Source organism: Dissoconium aciculare (genome assembly GCF_010015565.1).
Source record: "Dissoconium aciculare CBS 342.82 unplaced genomic scaffold K489scaffold_3, whole genome shotgun sequence".
Classification (NCBI taxonomy): domain Eukaryota; kingdom Fungi; phylum Ascomycota; class Dothideomycetes; order Mycosphaerellales; family Dissoconiaceae; genus Dissoconium; species Dissoconium aciculare.
The window spans coordinates 2,294,047-2,306,799 of NW_022984953.1; the positions used below are offsets into that span (position 1 = coordinate 2,294,047).

Below are 12,753 nucleotides of genomic sequence, written 5' to 3' on the forward strand. Positions count from 1 at the left end.
TTTGATAGTGCTGACGGACCCGGTGTTGCCAGATTAATAATAATAATAATTTCATGTTCACTATGCAAACATGTCGCAGCCCACGATTCCATAGCAATTCACGCTTACATAGGGCATCCCTGCTTTCCAAGTTGACACCGTATTGAGCCAGTCTTTCTTCTTGCGCAGTAATGCCCCTGGTTGTACTGCCATGTAGTCGCCGATTGTCGTTCGGAGCCCGCCATGATGGGAAGATGTGATAGTCACAATGAGGCACGTTTCGGAGTTCGGAATATTAATTCGAACTGGTTACAGATGACGATGGTTGTGACGTGACTGGTACCGGTGAAGCGATGTCGCCTCTCAGTGGGCAGATGGTGGTGGAGGACCGAACGCTTTCCCCGTTGCACACTCGTTGTGATGATTCTAAATGCTCCAGGGCAGCCTCTTTCTTCGCCGAGGCCTTTTCCGAAGTGTCTCCTCAGTTTCACGATCCATTGTACAATGCCTCACTCAGTCACAATATTACTTGCAGACTGTTCCTTATTGGCATCATTTGGTTCTTGAGGGATATGCGCACATTGTTGTCGACGAGGTATTCCTGCCAATGCCGTTGACGTTGTCGTCCGAACTGCCGCAATAGAGAGTCCGACGCCACCACACCTCCGACCATATTTGGAGATCTAACGGCGTCTTTTTCCCATTTGTTCACGCTCAGCACGCGAAACACCGACCTGTCATACTCTTATCACGCCCGAGCAGCTTATCATTAAGAGTCATACAATATCATTCGGTATTGGAAAGACGCAATCCTGCGATTTTTGGCTGGGCAGAACCTTCAACACAGTCTGTACATACCGGAGGAGCAGCAGCAGCAGCAGCATCGGGACGTGGTCCATTGCCGCATCGTGCGCCAAAAAATCCCCAGAAACCGGGCGTCCGACCACCCCGACACACACGAACACACGCCCTCTCTCTCTCTCTCCCTCTCTTCTCCTCCTCACAGGCATCACGCTCCTTCCCTCCACCACCACCACCACCACCAGCACCGCTCCCCCCATCTCTATCATCATACCGTTGCCGTACTCCATACCATACCACACAACACATTACATTCTTCCATCACTCCGACTACCCCATCCCATCCCATTTTAGTCCGTCTCGACCCTTTCTCTTTTTGCTTCGTCCCCTGCGTCCTCAAAACCAACAACACCGCCCACACTGTGCTGCTCCCAGGCTGCCGGTCGCATTAACCCAACGCCGCCTTGTTATATTGCGACGAGCCCGGACTCTCCCGTGGCGCCAAGCATTTGCTTTCCGGACTCCAGCTTCATCAGCCTCTCTCATCGACTGTCGTCCTATCCGTTGGGAACGCGGGCGCAAACACTCATCTCACCTCGTACACGGCACATCACTGCCGACCGTCATCGTCTCGCACATGCCATAGCAGTGCGTTCCATCGACATCCCTCCCGCGGGCCAGCAACAATAACACAACCATCGCCCTGTATCGCCACAGCAATAATCCTTCCTCCTCTCCGATCGCGTCGCGCAGCACGTCACCTCCGGTCACTTCAGCGATCGAACCATCTTCGCCATCGCGTCTCCGCCTCGTCTGTTCTGCCGCCTTTCAGACTCCGGTCACTGTGGCCGAAATTGCGCGCCACATTGTCAGGCACTTTGCCTGAATACCTACTCGATCACACATAATCACACTCGCCGATTATCTCCGTCGCATCGCGATCTCCACTGAGGCGCGTCCGACTACGCACGACATCCATCCCCGAAGATGGCACAACAACACATGGCTGCCATGGGTGGCCCTGTTGGCGGTGGTCCCATGGGTCTGCCCATTCCTGCAAATCCAATCACACAGAGCATGACGCCAGAACTGGTCATGCGCAAACTCAATACCGCCATTTACGAATACATGATATGCAATGAGAAATACGACATCGCTCGGTCGATACTGAAATCGATGCCCGTGGAGACCACTGATGGCGGTATGAAGCAATCCCCGAAAACTCACCCCAATGGCATCGACCCGACGATGGATTTGGACAGTAAGGAGACCATCAACATGAAGAACCGGCCCGATGACCTCCCGGCGCCAGCATCATTGTTTCCCTCATCAGAGGACCACCCATTTCTACAAGACTGGTGGTGCATGTTCTGGGACCTCTGGAAGGGTCAACGCAGCGCTGGAAAAGCCAACACCCTCACGTACATCGGCGCTCAACGTCAGGCGCAAAAGGCCCGTCAGAGCATGATGGGCTTGGATCCGAACGCGGTTCAGAACGGCATGCGCGTTGCACAAATGAATGGCAACATTCCCGATCACCTTCGTGTGCAAGCCATGCAAAGAGGAATGTGAGTATTTTCGCGTGACATTCCAACATGGCACATTCCAGGCCGGCATACACACTCACTTCCCATGATGCGTCTTACATACATCTACTAAATTTCTAATCACAGGCAACCTGGCAAGATGCCACCGCGCGGGCCTCCCAACGGCATGGTCAATCCTGCTATTGGTAATCCGATGCAGGCAAATGCCATGGAACGTCAGGGTTCCGCCATCAACATGAATGATGCGCGCAACTCTGGTTCCCCGAACAATGGGGACAACGCGCCATCTCCCAAGCGCTTGCGCACTGAGGGCAGCATGTCACAGTTGAATCAAGCACGACCCGGACAGCAACCAAACAATCAGGTAGGTCCCCATTTGCTTCAATCGTTTCCCCTTTCCCCCTTACTTATCGCCCTTGAACTCGCTTTGCCTTCGATCGAGTCCCACCTGGCGCAATCTCCTTCCTCGGCAGGCTTCAAGCTCGTGAGAAGACGCCTACTAAGTCATTGCAATAGTCCCTTGAAGCCTATTCCCAAGCCCTCAGACAAAAAATGCAGGGTTCATTGAACGATCCTAATTCTGACGCGAGCTTAAAGGGCATCTCTCCAAATCCCGCCATGATGAATGGTCGGCCACTCGGTGCCCCGCAGAACGGCATGAATGGCGGCGTGAACGGTCCAGAGTACTATGCCGCAGATCGAATGCCTGGTGGAGCTGCTGGAGCTCCCATGGATGGCAGCCAGCAGGCGGTCACGCAGACCGGCAATCACGCGTTACAAGATTACCAAATGCAACTCATGCTCCTAGAGCAGCAGAACAAAAAGCGGCTATTACTCGCGCGCCAGGAACAAGATCACACCGGAAACCAGCATCCTTTGACCATGCATGGTCTCGGTGGTGGAGGTGAGTTTGCACGCTAGCCCCCGATGGATTTTCCGACCTCATGTGGACCGAAGAAGGAGTGATACTAATATGAATTCATGCAGCAATGCTCGATCCCTCACTGAACAATCCTGCCATGCGTAATGCTATGGCAGCTAGTGCCGCCGCCAATGGCCGTGCCCCTCCAGGTATGCTTGAAGCGCAAATGCAGATGTTGCGCGCAAACCCAGGTCCAGCCGGTTTCCCGCCTGGACAGCAGCCTGGCAGACTTCCGCCAGGGCAACAGCAACAGATGATGCACGCGCAGGCTCAAGCCCAAGCCCAAGCGCAGGCGCAGGCGCAGGCGCAGGCGCAGGCTCAGCAGCAAGCCCAGCAGCAACAGCAACAACAACAGCAGCAGCCGCAGCAACCACAGCAACCAGCGCAACAAACCAACCAACCTCCGAACATGACACCCCGACAAGGCAATATGCCCCCACCTCCTGCTCCACCTGGCACCGCTGCGGGTACTGGCAATCCTAGCAGTCCTGCTCAACCACCTGCTCCACCCACCCCTGCACAGGGCAAGGGCGGTAAAAACAATAAGAAGGATGCGAAGAATGCAAAGGTAAAGCTCGTCATACCTGACACTAGCGAACATCACGAGAACTAACTACCTTTACTTGACAGGCTTCTGGCAACAAAAAGGGCGCCAATGCAGCTGCTCTCAATGACTCTGCCGATGCACCACCCACCCCCACACCGCCACCATCCGCAACACCGAACGCTTCAGGGCCATTCAACCATAAGAACGGCCCGATGTCGAACGGTCAAAACTCGACTCCAACCCCCATGCAGAATCCTAACGGTGTCCCTCCGAACATGCAAGGCCAGCAACACTCTCAACAGCCCGGCCAGAACCCGAACCAGGACATGTCCGGAATGTCATTCGACCTCACGAATGGTCCCAACGGCGGTCAGATGCCTCAGAACGGACCCGGTGGTCCTCCCGGCGCCGACCAATTCGGCCTCGGCGGCAACATGGACTTTGCCGAGCTTTCCACCGGCGATGTTCTGGACACATTCGACTTCGACTCGTTCTTGCATGGCTCGAATGACCCGACGAATGATTTCTTCGATGCCAACATGGCTTTTGGTGACGTCGCACCCATGGAAGCGGACATGTCTTAGTATGCACCCTGCAGTGGTGTGACCGAGTCCTCAATGGATCATAGACATGCGACAGATACGCCAGAGCTATTAAGACAGCTTGGCTTCTGGTCCTGAACGGATGCACTTGACTGTTATTATCGTTTTATTGAACCTCTACGGATCTACGCATTTCGCTATCTCCGCTATTCGGACGGCAAGATGTCGAGAACCCGGATCGACGGCCTTTCAAGCACATATGAGAAAAATCAACAATATACCCTTTACTCGTTGGTTTAGCTCCAAGCTCCCCCGTCGTGGGAAACCTCCATACCTCGAAATCGAGAGACGGGCTGTTTCCTCCTACGCTTTCCATTTCCCTCGTCTCGCTCAATCATTGACCTAGTACGATCGCCTCTCTTTTTCTTTCTGCCGAAAATGCCGATCGAGCAAAGTGGACCTCGTCAAGAGAGCGAGAAGAGAGCTCCGACGGCGAGGACCCCGAAAGAAAGAAACGAACGATGATGTGTCCTGAATTGAAAGCAGCTTTCTCCTCGCGAAGGTCTCATGGAAGTCGAGAAAAAGGCGCTCGCTTGTTTGTTTGTTTATTCGTGGTGCGACGGGCACGGGAAATTCTTCCCTGGGCGGAAATCTCTTTTTGAAACGTGGGAGATCAACCCATCCGAGACTTCGGTCGTATGGGCCCCCTCGGCAGGAGAACACGAGCGGGATGAGGTGCCTCAAGGACGACGTCACGTCATGGCGTTTCTGGCTTCCCTCCTCCCTTGCCCTCGTTCCACGCCCGCTGGCTGCACCTCTGCGCGACTCTCCATACTTGCGTGCGATCAACCCCCTATCCACTCAGAGAGGGAGCGCCTGTCGCTCAAGCTGCTACCTATGTCTGTCTGTTTGTTTGTTTGTCTGTCTGTTGTTCTTAATCTCATGTTACGACGGACCGTCATCTGATTTTATCGAGTCGTCTTGTTTTTTCCGATTCGGGTTGGGGAAGAGAAAAGAAATTAGTGTTTTGATATCCCCTCCTCCTTTCTTTCGTCCAGTCGCTCGCTTCATCTGACGGACTGAGAGAGTGGGAAGGAAAGGGGAAGGGAAGAAAAGGGAAGAAGGCAGGAAGGAAGGAAAAAGGGAAACACCGCTTTTTATTTATTTTATTTTTGGCTCTGTTCTTATTTGCACTTTTCTTTTTCCATCACTCGTTTCCCGTCGTCTTCGTGCTTTCTCCCCTCCCTCTTGTTTTGGTTTTCGGCATCGAGGATGATTTCCGGGGGGCCGTGGTCGATTGGACATGGGGACTTTTCCCTTTCCTTTCCTTTCCTGACTTGTCCGTCTGCCGCTGGCTACTGCTGCTGCTGCTGCTGCTGCTGGGCAGCTGCGTCTTGTCCTCCATCCCTTCTCGAGAATCAAAACGGAATCGGAATTTCTTCTCTTCGCTTGATTCGGGCGGGCGAGCGGGCTCCTCGGGGTCTCCCTCCGCTTCGGTTCGTGTCGTATCACATGTGTCGTGCTTGCATAATCGATGCAGGGAGGGGGGGTTTGATCGCTCCGCCTCGTCCCGGATCGATTCCTCCCCCTCTCTGTGTGTTCATATATATATAGATCGACCTGCCTCTCTTGGGCTTGTGCGACCGGCAGGCTACCCCCCCTGGAATCAAAAATAGTTTCGAATTGATCTGGCGCTGGCTGGCGGGCCATTGCATCCCGCGACGATTTCAGATGCGAAATGCTACTTACTATCTCTATCACGCGAGGGGGTAAAAGAGACCTTTGGGAAGGAAAGGAGAAATGGTGAAAAGTAAGAAAGAAAGAAAGCTCCCATCGTCAGCATTGAATCATACAGGAAAAGTTAGACGTGGCTTCGTTTCAATTTCGTCATTACATTACATTGCAGAGTCCGATCGTGACGGCGCACAAACACTTCCGTCGCATCCTCGGTGGATCATTCCGTCATCCACACAACAACAACAGGAAACACAACGACAAGCACAAAAGCCATAAGAGGATCCACATAGAATCCCTTCCTCATCGTCTACCTCGACCTCCTCCCTCCGAAGTATGACCCCCACCACCACCACCAGCAGAAGAAGAAAGAGATGCGCCTCCCAAACTCCCGACCAGCCTTCCGATCATCTCTACCGCCGTGACGGTCATCTGATGGCTGATGGCCGCGCTCCTCGCCGCCGCCGCGGCCGTCTCGGCGGAGATCTCCGCCTCGCGGGCTTGGATCACGGCGTCGGTCAGGATCGCCGCGAAGTGGAAGAGCCGTTCTCGGCGGGATGGGGAGGGCTCGTTGCGGGCGATTTGGACCAGGCGGGCGGTGAGGGCGCGGTGGCGGTCCGGGGCTGGGGTGCGGAGGGCGTTGAGCGGTTGGGTCAGGGATGAGGGGCCGGAGGTGTAGGGAGATGGTCGTGGAGGGGTGGTGGTCGCGTTGGGTTTGATGGGTGGGATACGTCGCGGGGTGAAAGGTGAGGGCGATGTAGTGTTGTTACCCTGGCTGGGACGGGCAGGGCGAGGGGTGGATGTGGTGGATAGGGGAGTCGATGGGTTTAAGTTGTGGGTTGAGCTTTTTGGAGGTAGACTCTTTTCCCGGAGGGTGTCCCTGGACGGCTTGCGCTTCAGGAGCGGCGGAATCGGTGGAGCAGGTGAAGCTACTGCTTTTTTCGATCGTTTGCCAGAGAAGAGATGGTTGATTTTATTCAGGACCATGCGACTTCTGGAGTGCTCTCGTGGTGGTAGGCCGGTTTGAGGAGCCGAAGACTCTTTCGCCAGGCGTCCACGTTTCGTCGGATTCGAGACTTTTGCTGGAACCGGATCAACTGATGTCGATTTCTCACCGATCTTCATCGCGGAGCCGTTTAATTCAGAGATCCTGTTCATAGATGAGTCTTTCACCAATGTCTGGTCATCTGATTGCCTCTTGGAGCGTGGAGAACCGCCATGCAAAGGGAATGGAGAGCGTGACCGATCCCGTGTGGCATTGAGACTGGCCTTGCGAGGGCGTAGAGTGCGCGGTGATTGAACTTTGGGAGATTCGTTCTGGGCCTCTTGATGCAGTCCCATGGGAGTGCGTACTCGTTTGATGGTGCCCGATACCCGACGCATGATGCGAGACCCGCCTGGAGGTGACACTTCGGAGCGGGTGCTTGTCGACCATTTGCTGATGGATGTCGCAGGCTTCAGATCGCTCTGGGTGTCACTGCCATTGGCGACGCTTTCTTGCTCTGCTGTGAAGACGTCTCCGTGTTTGACATATGTCGCAGCAACCGCCGCCTTTTCTATCAAAGACGAACGTGGATCGATCTGTCCATCAGATGCGGTGGATGCGAATGAAAGCGTCGTAGCCTCGTTCGCGCGCTTTTGTGTTTGTAGCTGTGTGCTACTGGCCGCCTTCTGAGATGCATCGTCGATCTCTTTGGGCCTTTCATCTTCAGGCAGCGCAGTATTGGACTGTGTGGTAGTATGATCGATGATGTCCATGGAATCCCTGACTCCGCCATCTTTCTCATCATCCGGAAAGCATGGCAGTACGCCTTCTGACTGGATGGTCTGCAGAGGAGCTGTGAACGGACTGCGAGAAGGCGGAGCTTTCTGAAACAAGGGCGAGTCTTCACGGTGCGACGAGTCTTCCGGAGAGTTTTTGAGAGTGTCGGATTGTAGACGAGGAGCCAACTGCGGTGATTGACGTAGGAATGGATGGCGATCCCCATCGTTTGGTGTTGGTGATGATGTAGAAGTGCCAGTGTTTGGGAGAACCTCCTGCTGTGCGTATTGCCAAGCAAGACGCTCTGCTGATGTACGAGACTTGACATCGATCACTGTTGCCCGCTTTGAGCCTGTGATGGGCAAGCGTGATGCGAGGCTGGGGGATCTCAGAGAGGCGCTTGATGATTGCAGAGAGAGGCTTGATGTTTGCTTGACCAATGACGGTATGCGAGACTGACGCTTTGCACCTCCTGGCAGTGGCTGAGAGAAGCTACCAGGTGATGGGCTGTGTGGCCGTGAATTGCCAGGCGAGATATCCGAATATTGCAGCATTGATCCCTGCTCCTCCTGACGGAGGGTTTGACTGCTGCTTCTCGCTACCGTTGTCTCTGTTAGACCCGTTCGATGAACCGACACCGGCCGTGAAGAGAGCAGGGTCTCGCGAAGAGATGAAGCTGGTGAAGTCATCCGAGGGATGAGTGACTGTCGAGGGCTTTCGATGGAGAAGCGCTTCGGAGTAGATGTTGTCACCGCAGACGATGAGGCAGCGTTTCTCGGAGCTGAGATACCCTTCCCAATGGACGAGAGACGGCGCTCGTTAGACAGGAATTGAGGAGATGGCGCAAAAGCGCTGCCGTCGAACGAAGGCTGTGTCGAAAAGTCAGATGCAAGAGGTGTCAATGAATCGTTTCGAATCAACGACGGTGACGGAAGCTGTGAAGGCACCGTTGTTGGCTTCCTGGCGATAGGAGAGCCGTATGGATGAGCACGCGGACCTTGGGGATGTACACCGTTCGATGGTGGTGTTGAAGGTGACGGTATCGGTTGTTTCAGGGACGAGATGTCGATTGGTGCTCTCACCTGGTTTTCGTCGCTTCGTGGCTCGAAGATTGTGGACGTGTTTAAACTTGGGTACGCAGGCAGCGGTTTGTTGATTTGAGGCGGCGTTCCGAACGTCAAACGACTCTGCCGTCAAAGATCAATGTCTAGTTCACGCGTGTCGCTATATGAAGCAAGCGAGATCACTCACGGTTCTGGAGATGGACTGCGTGAATGCCATGGCCGCCTCGTCAATGCTCGAGGTATCCGACATGGTCGACGCCAAGTTGTGACGCGATGAGACCACAAGTTGTCAAGAGGACTGGTTGATACTGAAGTGTGACGTTCAGAAGCTGATGATGAGCGAGTCCCAACGTTGTGGTGGTGGTGGTGGTCGTTGTCGTTGATGTTGAAGAGAAAACATACGCGCAGATTCGAAGGGATGAGAAGACTATGAGGGAGCCCGTTTGGAGATATCAAAGAAGTCAAAAGGATCACCAGAAGGAGGAGGAGGAGTAGTTGTGATGGAATTGACCCCGGTGCAAGCGACCATTGGTAGTTGGTGGTCGTTTTGAAAGGCCTTTCACCCGTCTCACTTTTCATTCCCAACACCTTCTCTCTCTCGCGAAGATCGTCACCCACCACTTCCAGCACTCCTTCACTTCCAGCCATTTGAGGCATCTGCACAGTATCCATCGACAGTGATGGGGACACTGTAATATAAAAGTCCGCTGTTCACTATTTCCACTCCTTTGCCTTGTTCCAGATTCGTGTGATGACTGTCCCGCGATCTCAGCGGATCTCTTCTCAGCGGATCTCTTCTCAGTGGATCTCTTCTCAGTGAATCCAAAATGTTCCCACGGTGCGCTGTTTCACATTCCGAAACCCACCTGCACAAGGCGGGACACTCCACCCAACAAGCGGATGCCTGCCGTCGTGGGTGGTGTATATATATATATATAAACGCTCAACAAGCAGATGCCTCTGTCGTGGATGGGATATACCTACCAACAGGAGATGCGCTTTGTCCCTCTTCTTTTCCCTGCGTGGTTGTTTCCTCACCCAACGGTCAGAACATGTCTCACATCTTGAATGCACAACCCATGGGCTCCAGCTCGATGGCTTTGATCTGGTGAACTCTCTGTAGCCTGCCTGACTCGCGCGTAGGGCCGACAGCGAGAGGTCATCCTGCTCCACCGTCCGCGCTGATGGAGCCCGGTTGAGGTCTGTGAACTGTGAAGGGTCATGTTTGATTACCATCATGTCGATGGATGAGGAAGGAGCCTGATGGCATAATAAGACAATGGGGGGTTACGCCATGACCGGAGCAACTGGAATCCACCTGGGCATGGATTTCCTCGCATCTATCTGTACAGCTCCGCCTACGTATGCGAAACACGTCGCTCACCTCGCTGTGAGACCTGTATACAGTCCCGGAGGACGCTCACCCAGGCATAACAACAGACTTCAGCCGCTGCTTGCTCTTCGTCTGGGCCATTCACGATGCGCAATCGATGTGGTTCGAGCAAACATCTGCAAGCAAACAACGCAACACTTCGCGGGCGGATCATACCAGGAATGATCGTCTCGTCATGACATTCCGCCTGAGCCCAGCAGACATGATGGATTTCGTCGGATGGTTTATCATCTGTTCCTTGCCAACATGAAAGCATCGCTCGAGGCGACGTCTGCATGGACCAGGGTATACCTACTACCTACTAGGGACAGGTGAGCAATCACGTCTCATCGAATTCGCGCCAATCTCCCGCGACCTGATTATTAATATTCAGTGATATTCGGGCGCAAAAAGGCGTACCCTAACGCGTGCTTTGTCACGCCTCCACGTCTCCCTTCCAAGAAAAGCCAATGTCCTGGCAAAATAAGCCCCCTTGTAGCTTAGCACAGCACTGAGGAGGGTTTGTCCACGCCCAATCTCCGACAGATCCCACGTTGTCGTCGAAACACTTGTTTTTATAATAACAATTGCAACACCAGAGGGACCATCTTCCCTCAGTGCAGCAGTTGAAATCACAAGAAAGATGACGCCGGAATACAAAGCCGCCAAAGAGGCCTCCGTCTCCCATCTGGGCGGAGGTGGCATCTGGGAGATCAATGCCATCACATTCGTCGCCCCGGCCGCAGCAGCACTATGGGCCCTGCTCCAGGCCCGACAGAGCTTCTTCAAGCCATACAGTCCCGCCGCCGCCGTGATCGACTTTGCATTGCAATGCGGTGCCATCCTCTTCGCGACCACGACCTACTCTTCCACGCCGCAGGTGCTGGTGGGACTGCTGCTCGTGCCCGCCATCGCGACTTTCCTGCAGCCCGGTGCCATGGTCATCGCCTCATCATGGCCGGTCGAAGTTGACGCCGATGGCGTCCCGAAGCCTGAAGAGCAAAAGGATTTCCTGCCCGTCAAGCCATTCATCTCGTTCTATCGGGGTGCAATGATGATCGTCACCTGCGCCAGCATCCTAGCCGTCGACTTCCCGGTCTTCCCTCGTCGCTTCGCCAAGACGGAAGCTTTCGGCACCTCGTTGATGGATCTCGGAGTCGGCTCCTTCGTGTTCGCCGCAGGTATCGTTGCCGCTCGTCAGGTTATTAAGCAGCAAAATTCCAAGCCGCCTGGGTTGTTTGCACGGCTGAAGGCCGCCGCGCGTCATTCCCTTCCCCTGGTCGTTCTGGGCTTTATTCGACTGTGGAGTGTCAAAGGTCTGGAGTACGCCGAGCACGTCAGCGAATACGGCGTGCACTGGAACTTCTTCTTCACGCTGGCACTCCTCTCACCCGCAGTCGCACTGCTCCAGCCGCTCCTCCGGGTCCTGCCCTCGTACAACATTTTCGCTTTTGTACTCGCCATCTGCTACGAACTCTACGTCTTCATGACCCCCGGAATGAAGGTCTACATCTTCCTCTCGGATCGCATCCCCGGAGATTGGCTCTCGCAAAATCGTGAGGGAGTCTTTTCCTTCTTCGGCTACCTCGCCATTTTCATCGCCGGTCAAGGTATCGGCATCAACATCCTCCCCCGAGACGAGCTCGAGGAGACCGTGCGAGCCCTCCCCAACCTCGATGCCGACGGCCTCGACGACGACGAAGACTGGCTCGAGGAGATGCTCGTCCAAGCCGGCGACACGCCTAAGGAACCAAAAGCCCCCAAGCCCGCCAGCGCCCCGTCCGCCCCACCGCCGGGCATGCCGCAGCTCAAGCCCGAATACCCCAAACATGCGCTCGGCCGGCTCGCCTTCTGGAGCTTCCTCTGGTTCGTCTTCGCCACCTGGGCGATGTGGCACTACGGCCCGCGCATGGTCGCGTCGCGCCGCAGCGCCAACCTCGCCTACGTCTGCTGGGTGTGCGCGTTCAACTGCGCGCAGCTGCTCTGCTTCTGCTTCATCGAGTTCACCATGTTCCCGGGCCTCTACGTCGCGCGGACCAAGGCCGTCGAGCGCATGCGCATCCGCGACGCGACCAGCCGCGTCATGCACGCCTACAACCGCAACGGCCTGGCCATCTTCCTGCTGGCGAATCTGTTGACCGGCGCGATCAACATCGCCATCCCGACCCTCTACCTCGGCGATGTGGAGAGCATGACGATTCTGGTGGGCTACATGGGCATCCTTACGGCGGTGGCGCTGGGGTTGGATCACTTTGATATCTCCATCAAGTTGTAGATGTAATGCGTGTGAGATCTAGGAGAGGGGGACTTCCCGGTGGAGCGGAGCTTCTTGAACAATATCCCTTCTCCCACTCATGCAGCGAGAGGAGAGAGAGATAGATAGAGAGACAAGGAGCAGGCTGGGGACGGACAAAATTCGTGAACGCTGTTTTTTAATTTTTGTATTATCAATTGCCATTATTCAACATAGCATAGACCATCTG

General features: G+C 54.7%; 4 protein-coding genes across 4 annotated transcripts; 2 read left to right on the top strand and 2 right to left on the bottom strand.

The window, feature by feature from the left end:
- Positions 1–1,767: 1,767 nt before the first annotated feature.
- K489DRAFT_368784 (uncharacterized protein) lies at positions 1,768–4,380 on the top strand (the record flags this gene model as incomplete). Its single annotated transcript, XM_033602978.1, has 5 exons — positions 1,768–2,348; positions 2,454–2,691; positions 2,844–3,231; positions 3,315–3,817; positions 3,880–4,380. 5 exons carry the CDS (start codon positions 1,768–1,770, stop codon positions 4,378–4,380), a joined length of 2,211 nt encoding a protein of 736 aa, XP_033462697.1.
- Positions 4,381–5,402: 1,022 nt separating this feature from the next.
- On the bottom strand, positions 5,403–6,419 carry K489DRAFT_164500 (uncharacterized protein). The gene has a single exon (XM_033599319.1). The coding sequence runs from the start codon at positions 6,046–6,048 to the stop codon at positions 5,500–5,502; it is 549 nt and encodes a 182-aa protein (XP_033462698.1). The 5' UTR covers positions 6,049–6,419; the 3' UTR covers positions 5,403–5,499.
- On the bottom strand, positions 6,001–9,407 carry K489DRAFT_399809 (uncharacterized protein). Its single transcript, XM_033606974.1, has 2 exons — positions 9,086–9,407; positions 6,001–9,021 (listed from the first exon to the last, which is right to left on the bottom strand). The coding sequence occupies exons 1-2, from the start codon at positions 9,146–9,148 to the stop codon at positions 6,376–6,378; spliced, it is 2,709 nt and encodes a 902-aa protein (XP_033462699.1). The 5' UTR covers positions 9,149–9,407; the 3' UTR covers positions 6,001–6,375.
- A 1,376-nt stretch (positions 9,408–10,783) lies between these two features.
- K489DRAFT_378195 (uncharacterized protein) lies at positions 10,784–12,696 on the top strand. The gene has a single exon (XM_033604354.1). It carries the CDS (start codon positions 10,914–10,916, stop codon positions 12,543–12,545), a length of 1,632 nt encoding a protein of 543 aa, XP_033462700.1. The 5' UTR covers positions 10,784–10,913; the 3' UTR covers positions 12,546–12,696.
- The last annotated feature ends 57 nt before the right edge of the window (positions 12,697–12,753 follow it).